Source organism: Crinia signifera, chromosome 11 (assembly GCF_055691185.1).
Source record: "Crinia signifera chromosome 11, ASM5569118v1, whole genome shotgun sequence".
Classification (NCBI taxonomy): domain Eukaryota; kingdom Metazoa; phylum Chordata; class Amphibia; order Anura; family Myobatrachidae; genus Crinia; species Crinia signifera.
This window is the reverse complement of record NC_139227.1, coordinates 98947039-98968449: the sequence shown is the minus strand read 5'-3', so window position 1 is coordinate 98968449 and position 21411 is coordinate 98947039. Positions and strand designations below refer to the sequence as shown.

The window sequence follows — 21411 nt, the reverse complement described above, 5'->3', positions numbered from 1 at the left end:
TCTAGTGGAGGGGAACAGAGTTCTGGGGGAGGGGTGGAATGTTCCAGGGGAAAATACTAGAGCACCGGGGAAGCATATAAACAAACAAACAAAAAAAAACATGATTGCAGAAAAGTGAGACCTGAGGGAGAAAGGTGACCCAGGGTAAGAAAAGATATCGGACAATTGTTTTCATTACTGCAACTGTTGCTGCATTGCTTATTAGTTGCTATTAGTTACAACATATTCACTCACGATAAGTCCATATTAGCAGATCACCCAGTATGTGTACATCTGTATGTAATATCAGTTGGGAGAACAGTACATGGCGTGCCCATCTGTAAAACATTTCTTGTAGTAAAGGAAATACAACCAAATAATTATGTCTGTGTTTATCCTTTTTTATTATGGCCCCAAAAATGCCCCTTGCCTGCCAGTAACAATTTTATTTGTAAAAACTTTTTGAAAATCTCTAAAAGATTTGGGGGTCTGTATATCGACAGCACCAGCATGGATAACAATTCAGAGCATGAAGCTATCTCCCATGTTGGTGTAAGCTTGAAGGCACAATGTACAGTACGGACTAAAGGATTGGAGGAGACCCATGTGGGTAAGAGGAGACGTGTGACCTTAAGGTACAGTACCAGTCATGCTACATGTTGTGCCTCAAACTAGTTCCAAGAAGCCATGGAGTAATGCTCTGCAATGAACGGGTGGCAATGCTCTGCACAGGGAGATATAATCCCATCTATTGTGTAACAGTTTATTATTATCATTTATTTATGTAGCGCCACAAGGGATCCACAGCGCCCAGTTACAGAGTTTATCGTCCTTATTGCTTACATCTTTATAAATCTTGTTATAGCAATAAGAAGCCCAATCCCGTATCACGTAAAGGGTTATTTAGTATGGGGTCTATCTGTTCCCGGCTTGCATTCTTTCATTACCAAATTAATATGTGGTTTAATTCCAGCTGTCACGAGGGATTTAATTGTGAGTCTCAGAACTAGGACTACAGATGTTCCCATCCAGTTGACGTGTTCTGTTTTTGATTGCACACAGCACCGTAATGTCTGCATCACTAATGAGGTTACTGTACTGTAAATTACACACAGCGCCCTACTACCAGCCTCACTAATGAGGTTACTGTACTATAACACCCACAGTGCCGTACTATCTCCCTCACTAAGGAGGTTATTGTACTGTAACTTGCACACAGCGCTGTACTGTCTGCATCACTAATGAGGTTACTGTACTGTAACTTACACACAGCCCAGTCCTGTCTGCCTCACTAATGAGGTTACTGTACTATAACACCCACAGTGCCGTACTATCTCCCTCACTAAGGAGGTTACTGTACGGTAACTTGCACACAGCGCTGTACTGTCTGCATCACTAATGAGGTAACTGTACTGTAATTTACACACAGTCCAGTCCTGTCTGCCTCACTAATGAGGTTACTGTACTATGTAACTTACACACAGCGCTGTCCTATCTGACTCACTAATGAGGTTGCTGTACTATGTAACTTACACACAGTGCTGAACTGTTTGCGTCACTAATGAGGTTACTGTACTGTAACTTACACACAGCGCTGTACTGTCTTCATCACTAATGAGGTTACTGTACTGTAGCTGTCACACAGCGCCATATTATCTGATTCACTAATAAGATAACTGTACTGTAACTTACACACTGCCCCATATTGTCTTCATCAATAATGAGGTTACTGTAAATTACACACAGCGGAGTGCTGAACTGTCTGATTCACTAATGAGGTAACTGTACTATAACTTACACACAGTGCCCTACTATCTTCATCATTAATGAGGTTACTGTACTGTATCTCACACACAGCGCCGTACTGTCTGCATCACTATTATTATTATTGTGTATTTGTATGGTGCTACAAGGAAGCTGCAAAATGGCAATCTGCCTGCAGGCGCAGGCTGCGACATGTCCCAAAAAGGTGTGCAACAACTCCTCATTACCGCAAATATACAGTCGTTGCCTTTCAATCACCTCTGCTAATAAATCCTCTGCTTGACTGCTGCTACTATTGAATTGCTGCACATACACAGTCAACCGTGATGCAGATGGCTGATAATTGCTCACATATTAGCATCGCTTACAAGTCTGAATCAGTCCCTGTGTCCAAATTTACTTACCTGTGATTAAACTGGAGATGATTAAAGGCAGAATCAGCATCTTTAGCATCCTCATGAGTATGTCTCCCGGAAAGGATATAACCATGACAATGTCAGGGTGGATTGGGGCTGCCATTCGAAGGAGTCCCCCGCAGACTGCTCCCATGATAACACCTGCGGACAAGACAGAGAGACTCATAGGAATGTATACACTGAGCAGCATCTGACATTATGGGGGAAATTTACTAAGATGTGAATTCTACTTTACATGGGCTGTTGCTATGGGCAACCAATCAGAATCTACTTCTTATTTATTTAGCACCCTCTAGAACAGGGGTGGCCAACCAGTCATAGACAAAGAGCCAAAAAATATGCTTTGGGACGACGAAGAGCCAACATCATGCGCATATGTACATTTATACATTGCCAACCTCATACATACATACATACCATTTATAAACCGCCACCCTCATACATACATACCATTTATACACCGCCACCCTCATACATACATACATTTATACACCGCCACCCTCATACATACATACATACATTTAGACACCGCCACCCTTTATTCATACATACCATTTATACACAGTCACCCTCATACTTACATACATACATTTATACACCGCCACCCTCATACATACATACATACATACATACATACATTTATACACCGTCACCCTCATACTTACATACATACATTTATACACCGCCACCCTCATACATACATACATTTAGACACCGCCACCCTCATACATACATACCATTTATACACCGTCACCCTCATACTTACATACATACATTTATACACCGCCACCCTCATACATACATACATACATACCATTTATACACCGTCACCCTCATACTTACATACATACATTTATACACCGCCACCCTCATACATACATACATACATTTATACACCGTCACCCTCATACTTGCATACATACATTTATATACCGCCACCCTCATACATACATACATACCATTTATACACCGCCACCCTCATACATACATACATTTATACATGCCACCCTAATACATACATACCATTTATACACTGCCACCCTCATACATACATACATTTATACACTGCCACCCTCATACATACATACATACATTTATACATCGCCACCCTCATACATGCATACCATTTATACACCGCCACCCACATACATACATACATTTATACACCGCCACCCTCAGACATACATACATACATACATACATACATACATACATTTATATATATACACCGCCACCCTAATACATACATACCATTTATACACGCCACCCTCATACATGCATACCATTTATAAACCGCCACCCACATACATACATACATACATACATTTATACACCCCCACCCTCAAAAAAGTGTGTGTGGGGTGGGGCTTAACACTATAGAAGCCAATGGGGTTCACATTGCTATTCTCCCCCACCCACCCAGTACTAGCAGTCAGGTCTCCTGTGCCCTGATGCCGGCTTCCACATTCCGCAGCAGTGGGGATGGACCATGTGAGAGCGAAAGAGGTGGGGCAAGAGAGATGACACAAAGAGGGAGTAAAAGGCAGGTAGGTAGAGAGAGGTGTGGGGGAAGAGGGGTGAGGGGAGGAGTGCAAATGTAAGTAAGGCAAGGCAAAGGGAGAGAGCATGGGTTAGAAAAGGGTTGTCCCCCCCCCCCCCCAGATCTCCTGGACTACGTCTCCTTCTCACCTGCGGCTACATAATCAATGTCAGGTCTTCTCTATGCCCCGGCGCCGGCTCCCGCGCAGTAGCTGGCCTCCTCTGCTTCAGCAGCAGCTGGACTTCCCTGCAGCAGCAGCTGGCTCACGCAATGGCTGCTGTTCCCTCAGCCACGGAACCTCCATCGGCTGGTCTCCTCGGCCCCAGCGCTGGCTCCCGCAGCATCATCTCCTATGCGCCGACGTCTTTTCATCGGTGTGGGTAAGGGGGCGGGGGCCAAGATGATGGATGTCCATCATATATTAGGAGGGGGGAGGGGGCTTGCTCCGCGGCTGGACCTGCTATGCAGCCGCTCACTGTGTGGGGAGACGCGGGCTGCCCGATCGCTGCTGACCACAGTGATCGGGAAGAACTTTAGCGCTGCGACGGGGGGTGATTGAAGGAGCCTCAGCTCCTTAAGCAAAGAGCCGCATGCGGCTCGAGAGCCGCGGGTTGGCCACCCCTGCTCTAGAAGATAGAAGACAGGATCTGATTGGTTGCCCATAGCAACATCCCATGTGAAGTAGAATTCACATCTTAGTAAATTTCCCCCTATATGTAAGACGTCACCCGAGGAAGCCGGAATGTTCATTTCACCTGGAGGGGTTAACAGCAAGCTGGCCCATGGATGGGTTACCTCAAATAACTCACATTGTATTTACACTTGTGTTGATCTCAGCACAAGCTAGAGCTCTCTGTTATCTGTCGCTTGTGGCTAATACCGTAATGTTGATTTGATTGTCTGCCCACTATTAATTCTGCTAATTAGAATTTCCAGCCAAAACAATATAGCTAAACAGCTCAGAAAAAAATATTTCATAATCACTAGTCCACCTGTAGACACAGCAATTAATCCTTCTATTAAGGTACAATAAAGATAGAAGGCGCGTTGTCTGCACCCATTGCGGTCCCTATAAAAACACAAGTGTGCACACTGATTCTTCTATAAGAGAGAGCTCCTCCAAGACCACTTTCTCAACCTATCAACACAGGGTTGGGGAGCTAGAATTCGTATCATAGACTCACCAAATACTGTGAGAGTCAGCAGGAGGTTCCCCAGGAGCTTGTCGCACATTCTCAGGCATGGCGATCTGGGACGTGTTTCATCTGAGGTCAGCTGACTGTCATGCATGCGCACCTCTACCTGCTTGGGAGTGTTGTTGGCACTGCAAAACACAAAAAATCAGGCAAAATGTTAAATGCAAGGAAGCATGAGACGCCCCAAACTTGGCAGCATAGATCCAGATGTGGGACATATTTATCAGAGCTTGTAGAGTGATAATATGGAGAGAGATAAAGTACCAGCCAATTAGTACTTAACTATAATTTTTGAAATACACCTTTAAACTGGCAAAACCTCTGGTTAACCTTTTTACATGTCGACCTTTTTTGTGTTGACCTTTTTCAGTGTCAACCTTGTGCATGTCGACATTTTAATTGCAGCAGTAGAGTATCACCTTTATTGCCTCATTTCCCCTCACGTGTATCTATATATACAGTATATATGTCTAGTGTCCGTGTGTCTCTGAAACACTGCCATCTGTTGGCAGCGAGTGAAACTGCATCTCTTTCTCTCTCACACATGCACAAACACAGAGGCAATCATAAGGTAGCAGCCTAGCATTTGCTTCAAGCGGGCTTACTGGTAGTTAAATACTTATGGGTGACCCCAATAGTTATTATTCATTTATAATTCAGAAATACATAATAAGAAGCAAAACCGTGGATGCTATATTCCCCATCACTGAAAGGGAAACACAGGTAAAATCATATAATATTAATAAAGCTTACTGTATATCAGCTGTATCCTTTCTTTGCATCTTTATTATATCTGTTCTCGCTACAAAATGCAACAAAACCGCCCCACAAGACCGCACTGGATAACTTGATATGCGACACTTGTCTGCTGCCTGTGTGCAAAGTGAATCTGCAGAGTAAGCGTTAGAATGCTGGGCCAAGCTCTGCTGTGCTTCACATACAGACTCAGCCGCACACAGATATGCAAGTGTCGCACACATACTTTATGGTGGTCCCAAAGTAGTAGGCCAAGGGGCAGGGGTACTGTAGGGGTCTTGGTGAAGCCACCCGCTGCAGTGAGACAGATGAAGTGGGAGGAGGGATCTGGGGTGAGCGGCCTAATCATCCTTCCGCACTCCTTGTTAGCTTATAATGCTTGGACAGAAATCAGGGTGTTTCTAATATGAGGGGACTGGTTTGAGTGCAGCATAAAAAGACTAAGCAGGACGCAGATGCGTTAGAGTCACTGTGGTAATGTTTTCGGTATTTTAATACAGGAACGTGGCAGGTGGGGAGTTTGACCGGGTCAGTACACCTGTAATGCAGGTGTCCTAAGGGGAGCACAGGGAGGACAGAAAGAAAAAGTGTGTGTGTGTGGGGGTGGGGCGGTGGGGTGGGTGGAGGTGCTTGGATGGATCTGATTGGATCCTTTTCAGCAGGGAGGTGCAATAGAAGTCCATAGGCTTCTATAGGTCAACCCCATCTGAACATGGCATTGCCCACCGCATCAGAGCCATGGAATGTACTGCAGTGGTGCACACAAGGGAAGCAGCCAAACCTCCTGAAACTGCATTTTCGGAGATGTAGCCACATTTCCACACCTCCCTCTAGTTCTTATTGGGTCCCGGTTGGCAGATGCTAAGGGATGGCTTCTTACCAGAAAGTAGGTGTGGCTTTCCTAGTACGTGGATGCTTCCCTGGTTGACTGATTTACAGAAAACACGGCTGGGGGTTATTCTCTCATGGCATTTCAAAATTAAATGTTGCAAAATATGAATATGACCAGCAATCAATATTTCACTATTAATATACTATGTTACATATATGCAACCCCTCCTGGTGTTTGTACATGGTACTGCAGTTTATTTGTTGGTTTATTTAATGTTTATTTATTTTCATTGGTCTTATGAGATCCCTAAGCGGGAGTGTCTGCTCCTATATGGATTTCATGGCGCGTTCTCTGTATTGCTGCCAGACACCGCACTGGCATGCTCTTTGGTTGTCATCATGTGTTATAACAGAATTATAGCAGTAACCGTGATGCTTACTGTCTATAGTCACAATGTTTTGTAAGAAAATTTTGTGAGTTACTGTCAGCACAATAACATCTGCGTGAATCCCTTTATGTACTAAGATCTCTCCCGCAGATGAAATGAGCCGGACTGATGAGAAATCCCTGAGCACACACGAATTACCCATAATCCAGACATGCATTTATTCTGAATAAACACTGTATACAGAATTTATGCAGATAACCCAGATATGTGCAGGGCTACTGTGATTTATATTTGGGAAGTAGGGACGCGGATGAGCTGGAAGCAAGGTGGAGAGGTGCTAAGAAGCAGGAATGCAGATGAGCTGGAAGTAAGGTGAGGAGGTGCTATAAAGCAAGGATACAGATGAGCCGGAAGTAAGATGGAGAGGTGCTATGAAGCAGGGATACAGATGAGCCGGAAGCAAGGCGTAGAGGCGCTAGGAAGCAGGGATGCAGATGAGCCGGTAGCAAGGCGGAGAGGTGCTAGGAAGCTGGGATTCCGATGAGCCGGAGCAAGGCGGAGAGGCGCTAGGAAGCAGAGATGCAGATGAGCCAGAGGCAAGGTGGGGAGGCGCTAGGAAGCAGGGATGCAGATAAGCCAGAGAAAGGCGGAGAGGCGCTAGGAAGCAGGGATGCAGATGAGCCGGAAGCAAGGCGGAGAGGCTCTAGGAAGCAGGGATGCAGATGGACAGGAAGCAAGGTGGAGAGATGCTAGGAAGCAGGGATGCAGATGAGCCGGAAGCAAGGTAGAGAGGCACTAGGAAGCAGGGATGCAGATGAGCCAGAAGCAAGGCAAAGAGATGCTAGGAAGCAGGTATACAGATGAGCCGGAAGCAAGGTGTAGAGGTGCTAGGAAGCAGGGATGCAGATGTGCCGGTAGCAAGGCGGAGAGGCGCCAGGAAGCAGAGATGCTGATGAGCCAGAAGCAAGGTGGAGAGGTGATAGGAAGCAGGGATGCAGATGAGCCGGAAGCAAGGCAGAGAGGCTCTAGGAAGCAGGGATGCAGATGTGCCGGTAGCAAGACGGAGAAGTGATAGGAAGCAGGAATTCAGATTAGCCGAAAGCAAGGCGGAGAGGTGCTAGGAAGCAGGGATTCAGATTAGCCGGAAGCAAGGCGGAGAGGCTCTAGGAAGCAGGGATACAGACAGGAAGCAAGGTGGAGAGGTGCTAGGAAGCAGGGATGCAGATGAGCCGGAAGCAAGGCGGAGAGGCTCTAGGAAGCAGGGATGCAGATGTGCCGGTAGCAAGACGGAGAGGTGATAGGAAGCAGGGATTCAGATTAGCCGGAAGCAAGGCGGAGAGGCTCTAGGAAGCAGGGATACAGACAGGAAGCAAGGCGGAAAGGCGCTAGGAAGCAGGAATGCAGATGAGCCAGAAGCAAGGCAGAGAGGCACTAGGAAGCAGGGATGCAGATGAGCCAGAAGCAAGGCAGAGAGATGCTAGGAAGCAGGTATACAGATGAGCCGGAAGCAAGGTGGAGAGGTGCTAAGAAGCAGGGATGCAGATGAGCCAGAAGCAAGGCAGAGAGATGCTAGGAAGCAGGTATACAGATGAGCCGGAAGCAAGGTGGAGAGGTGCTAAGAAGCAGGGATGCAGATGAGCCAGAAGCAAGGCAGAGAGATGCTAGGAAGCAGAGATACAGATGAGCCGGAAGCATGGCAGAGAGGTGCTAGGAAGCAGGGGCACAGATGTACCGGAAGCAAGGCGGAGAGGCTCTAGGAAGCAGGGATGCAGATGAGCTGGAAGCAAGGCAGAGAGGCGCTTGCCAATAAACAACAGTTTGAGGTATTTTGCTTAATGTACTTTGTACGTGGCGAACATCTGTCGATTATTTTAGCAATTACCATGGAAACGGAAAAATCAGTGAGGACAATTATAGCTTCTGTCAGTTGTGCTATTTATAGCAAAAGGTGATGTTCTGTGAAGATAAGAAGAATATCAGCTCTTCTCACAACCGAGCGACATGTGGACAGGGTAAGTAGGCATGCCTGGCAGAGGGTGGCATGGGGGGTGGTGGCATGGAACAGCTACAGTAACGGCCAATGCTTGTAAGACCTCCAACACAAAGTATACAAAGTCTAGGACAACAGCCAATAGGTCGACTCCTTACGGTTGACATACACTAGGTTGACAGGTACAAAAAGTCGTTGCGCTCAAAATGTCGACGTGATAATGGTTAACACCCATATGGTCTACACACTTGCTTGATTTACTATCCACGTGGACTAGGAGTAGTAACCTGTGGTGAGCGGTAGAGGAACGGCCACCCTGCTGGAAGTGCGCTGCGCAGTTATACTTTTCCACTGATTTTGCTTAGAATTTTTTTTTTTTTTCAATAGAGTAATTTTATTATTTTAAAGAAAGGCATTTACATTTCAAAAAGGAATAATAAACAAAAAACATCAAGAATAGTTATCTTATGGATAATTCAATGTTATCATAACAATGAACAATATTACTGTAAAAAAAATAAAAAAAATATATATAAATACACCCAACACAAAATAATAATAATAATAATGTATTAAATACATAAATAAATATAATATATACTGTCCCATCCAACCCTGTTTCTTAAAATGAGAAATATCATCAAGAAAGAATATTTTCCTAGTGAAGTCATATAGTTTTGTAACGACTATTTGGCATCAGTGGCTGCAAATTTAAATAGACAGTTGGACATTAGAGCCATTCAGAATGTATCGGCATAAATTGAGTTAATCCATCGATGCCATACTTTATCATATTTAGACAATTTGCCCCTTAACATATATATATATTTTTCATGCTGTAAAGTAGAATTGACCAACATCTTCCATTCTTTAAATAATGGACCTGACTGTGCCATCCAAGCGCGAGCTATACAAACCTTTGCTAGGGCAGTCAGGTTAATGACATACATAGTATCATCCCTATAAAGTAATTCAGCATCCACTGCACCTAACAAACATACCCTGGGGGTAAGATACTCCGACGGGATTCCTGTGACTATCAAAGCAGTCTTAATTTGTTTCCACAATTTCTGAACTACAGGGCATACCCATATAAGGTGCCAAAAGCCACAATCCGCCCCTCTACATTTCGGACATTCAGCTGAATCTCTACCACCAAATTTGACCAAGCACTTTGGAGTCAAATATGTTTTATATAATATAAATAATTGAATCTGTTGAGTCCTAATTGAAGAAGTGGCAAGGGATGGAAATTCCCTAGCAGCATCCCATTCCATATCATTAAGGATACCCAGATCTGTCTCCCATCTTTGACGTTGAACCTGCATGGTATCTGTATGATATTCAGATATTAGGAAGGAATAGGCCACAGAAATACTCCTTTTCTCTCTCAAATTTAAAAGAAACTTTTTCAAAGGCGATGTAGCAATATTAGGGGGAGAATCTTCAAATTGAGCTTGTAGGGCATTTCTCAGTTGTAGATAATGACAAAAAAGTGTACTTGATAAATTAAATTCCGCCTGTAGTTGTTGGAATGTTTTCAAAATACCAGAATTATATAATTGACCTAATGTCTCAATTCCGCAAGGAGTCCAGATCTTGACACCAGAAATTTTCCTTAATTTTGGTAACCGACGGGAGTGCCAGAGAGGAGTGTCAGGGTCATAATCATAATATTTAAACAAGACTTGAATGTCTCGCCAAATTTTAAGGGCCTGTGTAAGAATAGGGGATCCTCTAATAGAGGTTTCACTACTTAAGAGTAATTGAAGCGGGGTTCTACCAGAAGCAGTATGCTGTATAAATGCCAAAGATAAAGGATCAGGTGATTCATCCTGTAACCATTGTCGAATATGTGTCATTTGCGAAGCGAAGTAATAAAATTTAAAGTGTGGTAAAGCTAGCCCCCCCTCTACTTTTGTTCTAGTTAGATTATCAAGTCTAATTCTTGGACGTTTGTTTGCCCAAATTAAAGAGGAGATCAAGCCATTCAGTTTACGGAAAAAAATAGTAGGAATATACATTGGAGAATGCTGGACCACATATAAAATTTTTGGTTGTACAACCATTTTAATTAGATTCACTCTGCCTGTTACTGTTAGAGGCAGTTTACCCCAAGTTTTTGTTTTGTCTTGAAGATATGAAAGAATCGGTAGAAGATTCAATGAAAGATAATCTTTGTAATTATTTGTTATATTAATTCCTAAATATTTAAACCGATCAGTCCAGCATAACGGTAATGAAATTTTTGGCTCAGCTGGAGGACTACCTCTCAAAGGCATAATAAAGGATTTATTCCAATTAATTTCTAGTCCCGAAAATCTACCATAACTTTCCATAACCTTCAAAACCATGGGCATAGATTTGGTTAAACGTACAAAATGTCACCTGAAAACCTTTAAAAAGCTGTGTTGACCTTTTCTTTGATATGTCATGTTGACCTTTTGACCCCATTGAGCCTTTGTACCTGTTGACCTTACATGCTGTCTACCGTTTACCTATCAGCTTCTTCACTCTGTTGACCTTAGAGTTCTACCTAATGACCCATATACAATGAGACTTATCCGTGCTGCTCCCACTCTACAATGCCGATATACAAACAAGTGGGCAATGGTCAATACAAAGTCACACAGTCCGGGGTGCCAGAGAGACACACGTATTGAGCATTCCTATTCAGGTGACCGCCCGGCGACACACGTATTGAGCATTCCTATTCAGGTGACCGCCCGGCGACACACGTATTGAGCATTCCTATTCAGGTGACCGCCCGGCGACACACGTATTGAGCATTCCTATTCAGGTGACCGCCCGGCGACACACGTATTGAGCATTCCTATTCAGGTGACCGCCCGGCGTCATTAGCATTTATTTATTTATAGCATGAAGTTACAAGGCTGGTAAAAGACGCATGTGCGTACACTGCAGCATCAGGCACTTAGCATGCACAGTTGTACACCCAGCGCCCCCTGGCACAAGCCAGACCTTGAGCCATGCCCATCCTGAGATGCGTCCGGCTGAACATATGCCTATAAATGTACTATATTTGCATGCAAATCCTAACTGCATATATCGCCGCCACCATTAGTTGAGGCCCCAGGGGCCTTGGTTGGATCATCCCAGGCCTCTGATTGGAGGGAAAGAGAGATAACTTATAAAAGACAACTTTGGAAACTTTAAAAAGACCCTTTTCAGTTTTAGCCTACAGATTGCGTTCCCACAGGCAGCTTGGCAGACGTACAGACGGTGGAACTCCGGAGAGGGAGAGCATCCAAGTAAGTCATCCAGCAAAATCACTATAAAACTCCCCAGTACGTCTCTAAAAAACATGATAAAACTTCTGAAATACGGAGGGGCCTCACATAAAGCAAGCGGCATGACTTAGTATTGGAAGTGGCCATCTGTAAATTGAAAACACATTTCCATTCGTCTCCTCTCATGTAAGACGGTCGTGCTTCCTCGTCCAGTGCAGATGGTTCTGGTTAGCAGGTGAAAGATTTCAGAAATGAAAGACCCTCTGCTGTTGTAGACGTGAGAGCTTTGGGCCTGGGCTCTTTGAGGGGCTTGGGGGCCCTTGTACACCCCCCCCCCTCCCCGCACACACAAACACTTCTTACCTATCAGTGCCAGAAGCCTCCCTCTCCAGCTCAGCACATGCTGCTCTGTGCGGACTGTGGTGGGTCATGTAGGGTCCTCTTCGTACATGATGTGTAGGGGACCAATCACATTGATTGGCAGCAGCAGCGATGAAAAAAATCACTGCAAAAGTGGCTGCTGCGCAAAGCAGCGAGAATCGCTGAAGAGACGCCGTAACAATCAGCCGAATCTGACAATAAATCTGTAGATGTATCGCCAGCTTAACTGTCATTTTTCAAACCCAGCCTGTAACGTGGCAGTTAGCAGCCGATTGGCCAGTACTTAACCCTTTGCAGTCCAAATATTTTTTTGGCAAACAGTCTGGTTTAAATGTTTAAATGAATTGTTATTTTTTTTCATTCAAAAATGGTCTACACTGAATGTAGAACGTTGTTAATGTTCTTATGTTAAAGTGGCTCACGATTGGATCTGCTACTAGCGCTAGGGCTGTTGAGCCTGACTAGAAAGGGTTAATACTTGGACCTGAAAGGGTTAATACTACTGGCCCCCCTGTCACTATGTCATCCTCCATGTGGGCGGACAAATACAAAATCAGTGCGGTGTGGGGGGGGGGGGGGACGGACATCAGTAGCACAGATATTGGGGCTTTCAATTTGCTGAAAAATTTGGCCCTGGGCGCGAAAGGATGAGGCAAAGGGGGCTGATTCATGTAGCATCTCTACTTCTTATTCACATTTTGAGAACTCATTGTCGTCCATGGTCCCTTAAATGATACCACTTCTATCATCTCAAAACAGGGTTACATTGTAACTCCGTTACATCACCCAGAATCCGTCCCCGGCTGCATCGGCCACTGTGATACAACTCCTTGCCAAGTCTCATTCTGCAAGAATGGGTTTAATTCACTGGCGTCTCCTGGGTAAGAACGAGAGTCTGGGGGATGAGAGTTATCATGAATTACATAGCTACAGAGGGTAATTTGGGGTCAGTGCTCCATTAACAAGTATGGGGGATAGTGCCACGCAGAACATCGCCTCTGCTGTTACGCAGTCCCTCGCTCATTATACACCATCCCTGCTCGTGTTGTGTCTGCTGACAGACTACAGTAACAATACAGTGACGGCTCTATCTATGACGTTCCCTTGGTAGATAGGTTAATGCAGAAGCTTTCCAAGTGGTTGGAGATACAATAAGAGTTTTCTAGGCCCCAGTACAATGTTTTCTATACAGCTCCTTGACATTCCGCGTCCATACCTCCCAATACTACAGGGTCAAACAATAAGGACGCACTTGGCCAGATCCAGCTAACACACAGCTATCGCCATGGGTAACCGCTGCCGGCTGGTAAAAACTGAGATGGGTTTCCCGGGTCCGATCAGGCCACAACCCAATCCTGGCATTGCAGATCTGCAATACTCCATGTGGTGCCCCCCTGGGCAGTGGCGTAACAATAGCACTGCACCCTAAGTGGGGGTGCATGGTCTCTGCAGATTCCAATGGGTCTGACCATCTGTATGGAATCTGCTGAAAATGTCCCTCCGAAAATGGCTGCCGCCTTGGAGGAGACAGATGCTAGAGGTCCTACTGGGTAGAATATATCACGGGAGGGGGCGCGGGGGTTTGCAGTGAATCGCGGGAGGGGGGGTTGCCGCGAATTGTTGGAGGGGGGGGGTCACGGGGGCAGGGGTTGCCGCGAATCATGGGAGTGGGGGGTCGCGGGGGGTGCCGCGAATCGCGGGAGGGGGGGTCATGGGGTGGGGGGGGCGCCGCAAATCGCGGGAGGGAGGGTCGCGGGGGGGGGCGCGAATTGCGGGAGGGGGGGTCGCGGGGGGGGGCCCGCGAATCGCTGGAGGGGGGGGGTGCGTGGGTACCGCGAATCGCCACAAGAACAAATCAACACAGAAAGGTCAACACATGTAAATGTTGACATAAGTATGGCACATCATTGGTGTCCATGTCGACACATGAGAATGAATATGATGGGGGTCGCGGGGGGGGTGTGTGCCACGAATCGCGGGGGTTTTTTTGTTGCTGCGAATCGCGGGAGGGGGGGTCGCGGGGGGGGGGGTGGCTGTGAAGTAGGTTCCTGGGCAACATGGGGAGGCAGGGGGTGTCTCACTGGGATGATTCTCTGTCATGTGAGTCAGTCATGTGAGTCAGAGGCTCCACCCAGCGTTACAGACACACTCACACACTTTGAGTGACAGATGTAGCCCAATATATAATATATATATATGTGTGTCCAGGTTCTGTCTGGTACTCCTCACTTTCAATAGTATATGACCCGGGTGCCCTCCTTGGGTGACAGTCTCACCTATGGTATATACGTTGGAAAGAACAGGCGTCACTCCGTGGTTTCAGTCAAAGTAGTGAAAAAACTTTTTACTGCATGCCTTCGGCCATCAGTATAGTGTATCTTACAAACGTGCAGATTATGTACGTTTGTAAGATACACTATACTGATGATTTTATGCACTTTTGTATTTTCCCTAGTGTGGGCAACCTCCACTGCCAGTATTCACGGCAGGTCACTTCCTGGAGCACCCGGAAGTAGTCATCGGAGGAGTCCGGTCGGAGGAAGCTGCAACACGGCGGGTCCTTCTGTAATGTAAGTTATAAATGTCACTGAAATTCATTGTACTGTGTGTGTTGGTCCTGACGAAGGGAGAGATCCCGAAACGGCGTTGGCCGAAGGCATGCAGTAAAAAGTTTTTACAACTTTCACTGAAACCCCGGAGTGACGCCTGTTCTTTCCAGCATATATATATATATATATATACACACACACACAAATGTAACAAAATGAGCATGTAGTCCCTGGCAATGAGCAGGTAGCATACAGATTTAGGGGACAGGCTTCACCTAAGCACACTATTGTCCATTCCCTCCCCTCATCACCTCACAACCCCTTCATTTTGGGGACAATCTGGATCCGGACAATCCTTCACCCCAGTTCTCCTCAATCTGTTCAGGCCACACCCCAATCCCCCCATTGCAAATCTGCAATACTCCACGTGGTTCCCCCAACCTGTCCAGGCCACAATGTACACCATCACACTGTAAGCGGCAACAGAAGTAACTGATAAACAAGCCAATAACCAAATACGTCATATCCGGATTAAAGTCTGCAGCAGTGAAAACCAAACCGCCTTGGGAAAAGCAGTGAACGCGGGGGACGTAGTCTGCACAATGAACCGAAATTGTTAACAACAAGCATTTATCTGAGGATATATTATACTCTTAATCGTATTTCCATTATCATTAAATGCTCTTTCCACTTATTCTAACGGAACATCACCCTCCGGGTAGTTACAGCCTCTAATTGGGAGCAGAAGAGATCGCAAACGTGTATCACATGTAGGAGAAGGCAGCTTTAAAATAATGTTACTAGATTTTCTTAAACATCCTAGCATCTTATGTGTTCCTCTAGCATGTATAACATTTCACATTTCTTAACTTACATAACTTACATAACTAAACCTGAAATAAAGACTCGGAGACTTAGTTTTGGCAGAAATTGTTAGCTGATTTAGGGGGCGAGTCTCTATCACAGAAATGCAGTAAAAACCCCGTTATTGGGGTTTTTACCGCATTTCTGTATGCTGTACTGTGCCTCCGCAGTGGCAGTGCTGCGGAGGGAATCGCCAGCAAAAGCTGGTGATTTCCTGCAGAAGCCTATGGGCTTCTTACTGCAGCGCTGTTTGAGGGATCTGTTACGGATCCCTCCCAGCATGCCTTGCAGCCGGCGCCGTCACTCTGCGCATGTGCAGATGAACTCCCGGGTCACAGACCCGGAAGTCCAGTGCCGACACTGCATCACAAGGGACAGCTCTTATCCCAACAGCTGTCCCTTGCGTTAATAACCGCATATGTTACAGCATATGCCGTTATTAATAATGCGAAGCCCGGCGAAGGGGGGCTTCGGATGTTACAACATCCCGCCCTTATTTATGAACTTTAAGCTAAATTAATTTTTTAATAACTAATTAAATAATGGTGGCCAAGAAAGAACAGCTAATTAACTGCAAACGTAATCAAAGCCTACCCTAGCAAGCGGTATCTACTCAACCTACTGCATTGACTACCCACCCATCTGGGTGGGGTCGCTGTCCCTGAGTGGGTGATCCAGTGAAGGCCTAAGTCAATGAGAGGCGAGTGCACCGAAAACAGTCCATATACATTGCATAAACACATAATGAAGGCTAAATCACTTAACCTGCCGTTCTTTCCTACCTATCAGCCAACGCGATTAACACCCACCCACCGTAAGCCAAAAAAAAGGGAAGGGAGGGTGGGAAAAATCCTTAGGAAAGAGAGGAAGGCTCCTCCCTTTCCTGCCACTAATAACCCAGCTGACCCTGCCATTCCTTACATCCTTATTGGATCCCAGAGTCACATGCTTCCCAAGGATTACACACTGCCTTGGATGTTTAACCCACTCCACGCCTATTGCTGGAATTACGTTAATCTTTTGCTTTAAGGTTTTCATATGAGGTGGTAGAAAAAAAGTTGTATTCTGTTAATTTTTTTTTATTCTGCACAACCCAAAATTTTGAATTTGAGGAACTTGCTCCCATTACAGCAGATCAGGGCGATGTTTCCTCAATGTGAGCTCTGTGGCCTGGCAATGGCGGGTAATCCCTAAGCCTGCTCCCCCCTCAATCGCCTCTTACACCTGCAGAGGACTCCTCAGGCCAATCTTGGGCAGCGTTGAGAGGATTATGGGGTTAAGTTATTATTCAGGTTTTTTAATGATTTTTTTCGGCTGCGGTCCCCTGCAGATACATTTTAGAGGATACTTACAATTTGCAGGGAATGCCCCACAAATGTTTTTGGGAGATATGCCGCAAATATTGAGAAATAAGCCCCTCCGTAGCGAAGTCCATTGTTCCGAAGTCTCCTGAGGTGCCCTATTTAGGACTTAATGTTCGCCTCTTATCCTCTCTCCCAGCTGCTCCCCGTCCTGCGTACAGTATGGCGCGGGAAATGTGCCATCTGCCCGGACACATGAATGGAGAAATCCCAATAACCAACAATATGCAGCGGCATTAGCAGATTGCGCTGTCACGCCGGATGCAGCGGATATTTAGGATCATTTATTAACCCAATAATACCCCACAACTGTAAGGAGAGATCAACGGCGCTGTCGTCAGTTAAGATATAGGATACGCCGTAGCAAGGATGGACCATGCTGGGAGTTGTAGTTGTATGACAGCTGGAGACTTTGCTTTTATTTAAAGTATATTTAAGTAACTGGAGGTACAGTACAGTCATAGTGCGAGATGTATCTAACTTTGTAGAGGGACGAAGTACTGGCCAATCAGCTCCTAATGCCCCTTTCAGACCGCACATATTAACCGGTATATTGCCTTTTTGGTACATGTTTAGTTTCACGGCGGCCGATATATCGGGCGATCCGATGCAATTTTTTACCTGTTCATAACCCCACTATCCACTACGCATGGAGTTGATTTTATATAGTCCGAGGCGTGGCGAGCATAGCGAGACCCGCGAGGGGACGCGGATTACTGCGCTCGCCACACTACAGTATATAAAATCAACTCCATGCGTAGAGGATAGTGGGGTTATGAACAGGTAAAAAGATTGCATCGGATCGCATGGGATTGGCCAATATATTGGCCGATATCGCATCTGATATATCGGCCACTGTGAAACTAAACAAGTACCGCCGTTTTTTTACTGTTTCAAAATGGTAATATGTGCAGTCTGAAAGGTGCAGAGTGAATTTACCATTTTAAAATAACTGGTATTTTAAAACGGTAAAAAAGCAGGGTCCTACCAGTTTCAGACCTGTTTTTTTTTCTGTCTGAACGGGTCTGAAACGGTACCCAGGCAGCAGTGAGCACTATTGGTCCCCAGCGCAGTGCATATTTAATGAGCTGACCGCATATTACATATGCGCATATGTAATGAGCTAATTACTAGTCAGACCCCCTACCCTTACCCTTCCAGCGTCCTGCAGCTCTCCTCCCTGCCTGCAGTGCAGGAGCTCCTGCTGGCAGTCTAGGTGCGGGCTCTGGTGCCTGATCCCCTCTCACTATACCTCCAAGAGGTCACTGCCCAGCGCATCTCCGGGATGTCTCATGCTGCTTTCACACCGCAAACCAGAGGCGTAACTACTTTTTTTGCGCCCCCCCCGCCGGACATTTCGGGCGCCCCCCCGAAATATTAACCCCCTCCTTACCCGTCCCCATTGCCGCCGGCGCTTCTGCCTCTAACCCGACACGCAGATCTGTGTCGGGTGACGGGCGGTCCCCGGCTCCGGCTGCAGTGCTAATATAATAACAGACACTCGGAAAATGGCTACCCCCATACAGCATTATGGGGGCAGCCATTTTCCGAGTGTCTCTTATTATATTAGCACTGCAGCCGGAGCCGGGGACTGCCCGCCACCCGACACAGATCTGCGTGTCGGGTTAGAGGCAGCGGCGCCGGCGGCAATGTGGTAAGGAGGGGGAGGGCAGGAGTCGGGAGCCGGGACCAGGTGGTAACTATAGTCCCGCAGACCCCCCAGGCGCCCACACCTGCCTAGCGCCTCCCCGCCACCGCAGGGGCTGCGGGACTATAGTTACGCCACTGCCGCAAACCTGCTTTAGACTAGGTTTTGTGGTGTGAAGCAGCATAACTGCCATGTTATAGGCTGCATTTGAAAATGGAAAAAAAAAAACATTTTGTATCCCAATTGCACACTGAGTGAGAAATATACACATAATAATCCTGTTTAACTTATCCATCTAATTCAGCAGCTTGGGGCATGGGACAGACTTTCCCAGATGTATGGCAGCCTGGAGTAAGCAACTTGGAAACAGTGTCCGGGTGCTTTGATCCCCCATATATCCACGCTGCACATCCTGACCAACAAAGTCTCTTATTCTCTGTTATGTGAGTAATATGAAGGTACATTTTGCAGCTTGCACATATAATATCTGTGCAAGCTGCAAAATGCGGATGGTACATACGAAAGAATGTCTGCCACGAAACCCCTCGTTTGTGCATTGTGAATGGACGGTCCATAAACCTTTCCATGCTCCCCTTTCCGCAGTACAAATATACATATGTCACAGGAAGAATGCCTTAATGTCCCAGAGATATATGAGCTGGCAGAGGTCACCAAGGGGCCCCCATTAATCTCCTGCACCCAGGGACAGAGGAGGATAAATAAGGGTCTGCGAGCTGAGAGATCAGGATGTACAGAGGCCCCATTCTCAGCCATTTCTCACCAAAGCTTCCAGCAGTGAGTGACCTGTGCCCTTCCTCCAGAGCCCCTGGTGTAGAGCGTTCAGCTCTGTGTGGTCTGCACTTCATGGGGATTGCATTTCAGCTATGCCCATACCCGCACCCCCATGCCACTGTCACAGCAGCAGACACGGAGCAGATTGCTCTACGGAACCAGCCAGGCCGCTCTCAGTCAGCAGGATTACCCTGTGCAAGCCATTCTAAGGTGTCCAACAGGGTAATCCAGATAGATCTCCCAAATATCTCATGGATAACCCTGAATTCTGTCATTGCTACATTTCTACTTTTCATTTATTTTCTTTACATTTCTCTATAGTTGTAATCTAAAGCCCCCACACACTACAAGGATTTTGCACAATTTCATTCAATTATGACCTTTCCGGCAGATATTTGGGGTGAAATTTAATAGGGGGCGATTTGTGGGCATGTGTTTAAATCGCTCAAAATTGCATTTTTTTAAAATCGCATTATTGGGCCGATTTTCGCATATTTAATGAGATGCGAATTCGCGGCAAAATAGCGCTATAAAATGCGATATAGAGGGATTTTTCAGTCATGAAAATGTGCGATTTTCAGTCATGAAAATCGGCACATTTTCAGAAATGTGCGATTTTGGTTTAGGTGGAGACGGAGAAGATGGAGAAGACGGAGAAGATGTCAGGATGTTCGCCAGAGGACCTGGTGAGTAGGATTTCCCTCCACAGGTCCCCCATGGATTTCTTCGGATCCAGGACCCCGGACTCTTCAGCCCTGGAGCCCCGGACCAGCCCTGGAACCAAGGCACCGGAACCGGACCCTGGGACCTACCGATGGGCTCAAGATAGGTAAGTATCAGTATGTGTGGGCTTTGTATGTATTAAAGTTTTGTTTTTACTGGGTGTCAGTGTGTTTATTTAACTATTTCTTTTACTGTGGAACTACAAGTGCCAGCGGGCCCTTTAATGCCCGCATGCTGGGACTTGTGGTTCTCCAAGTCCCAGCATGCGGGGGAGGCTTGCTGGGACTCATAGTTCCACGGTATAAGATAATAGTTTTTCAGCTAATTTTTTACACCAGTATCAGCTCGATGCCCACCGCCCAGGGGCATCGAGGACAGCCCCGGGCTTCAGCATGGGCAGGTAAGTTCTGGAGGGGGGGGACCCCTGCCCATGCTGACCTGTCAGAGGGATAAATGCTTTGGCCGGGGGGACTTGTATAAAAAGTCTCCCCCTGGCTGTGGCATTACCCTGCTGGCTGGTTGGGCCCGGTGCTGGTTCTTGAAATACAGGGGGACCCCTACTCATTTTGTCCCCCGTATTTTGGGAACCAGGACCGGCCCTTGAGCCTGGTGCTGGTTTTGTAAAATCCAGGGGAACTCTATTTGTTCTGCCCCGTGATTTTATGAAACCGGGACCGGCTCTTTGAGCCCGGGGCTGGTTATGCTCTGGAGGGGGGAACCCACGCTGTTTTTTTTTTTTTCACTTTTTGGTTTTAACTCTTTTTTTACACCAGAACCATGCACAGATCTCAATGATCTGTGCATGTTTCTGACAAATTCGCCAGTCAGAACCTCGTCTATTTATTTTGCGAGTTTTAGTAACCTTTACTAAAATTCGCATCCCATTAAATAGACGATTTGTATACTTTTTAATGGTAAAACATCTGGATGCGATTTTTAGTTTAACTAAAAATCGCACCTTTATAATGTGCAAAATAGCTG

At 46.1% G+C, this 21411-nt stretch overlaps 1 protein-coding gene across 1 annotated transcript in view; it reads right to left on the bottom strand.

The window, feature by feature from the left end:
* The window catches only part of SLC1A2 (solute carrier family 1 member 2), a 104219-nt gene that overhangs the window by 36598 nt on the left and 46210 nt on the right, over positions 1–21411 (bottom strand). Inside the window, exons 2-3 of the mRNA XM_083163879.1 lie at positions 4884–5023; positions 2148–2300 (exon numbers count right to left, since the gene is read on the bottom strand). Coding sequence (XP_083020005.1) covers positions 2148–2300; positions 4884–5023 — 293 coding nt within the window. The remainder of the gene's footprint in view (positions 1–2147; positions 2301–4883; positions 5024–21411) is intronic.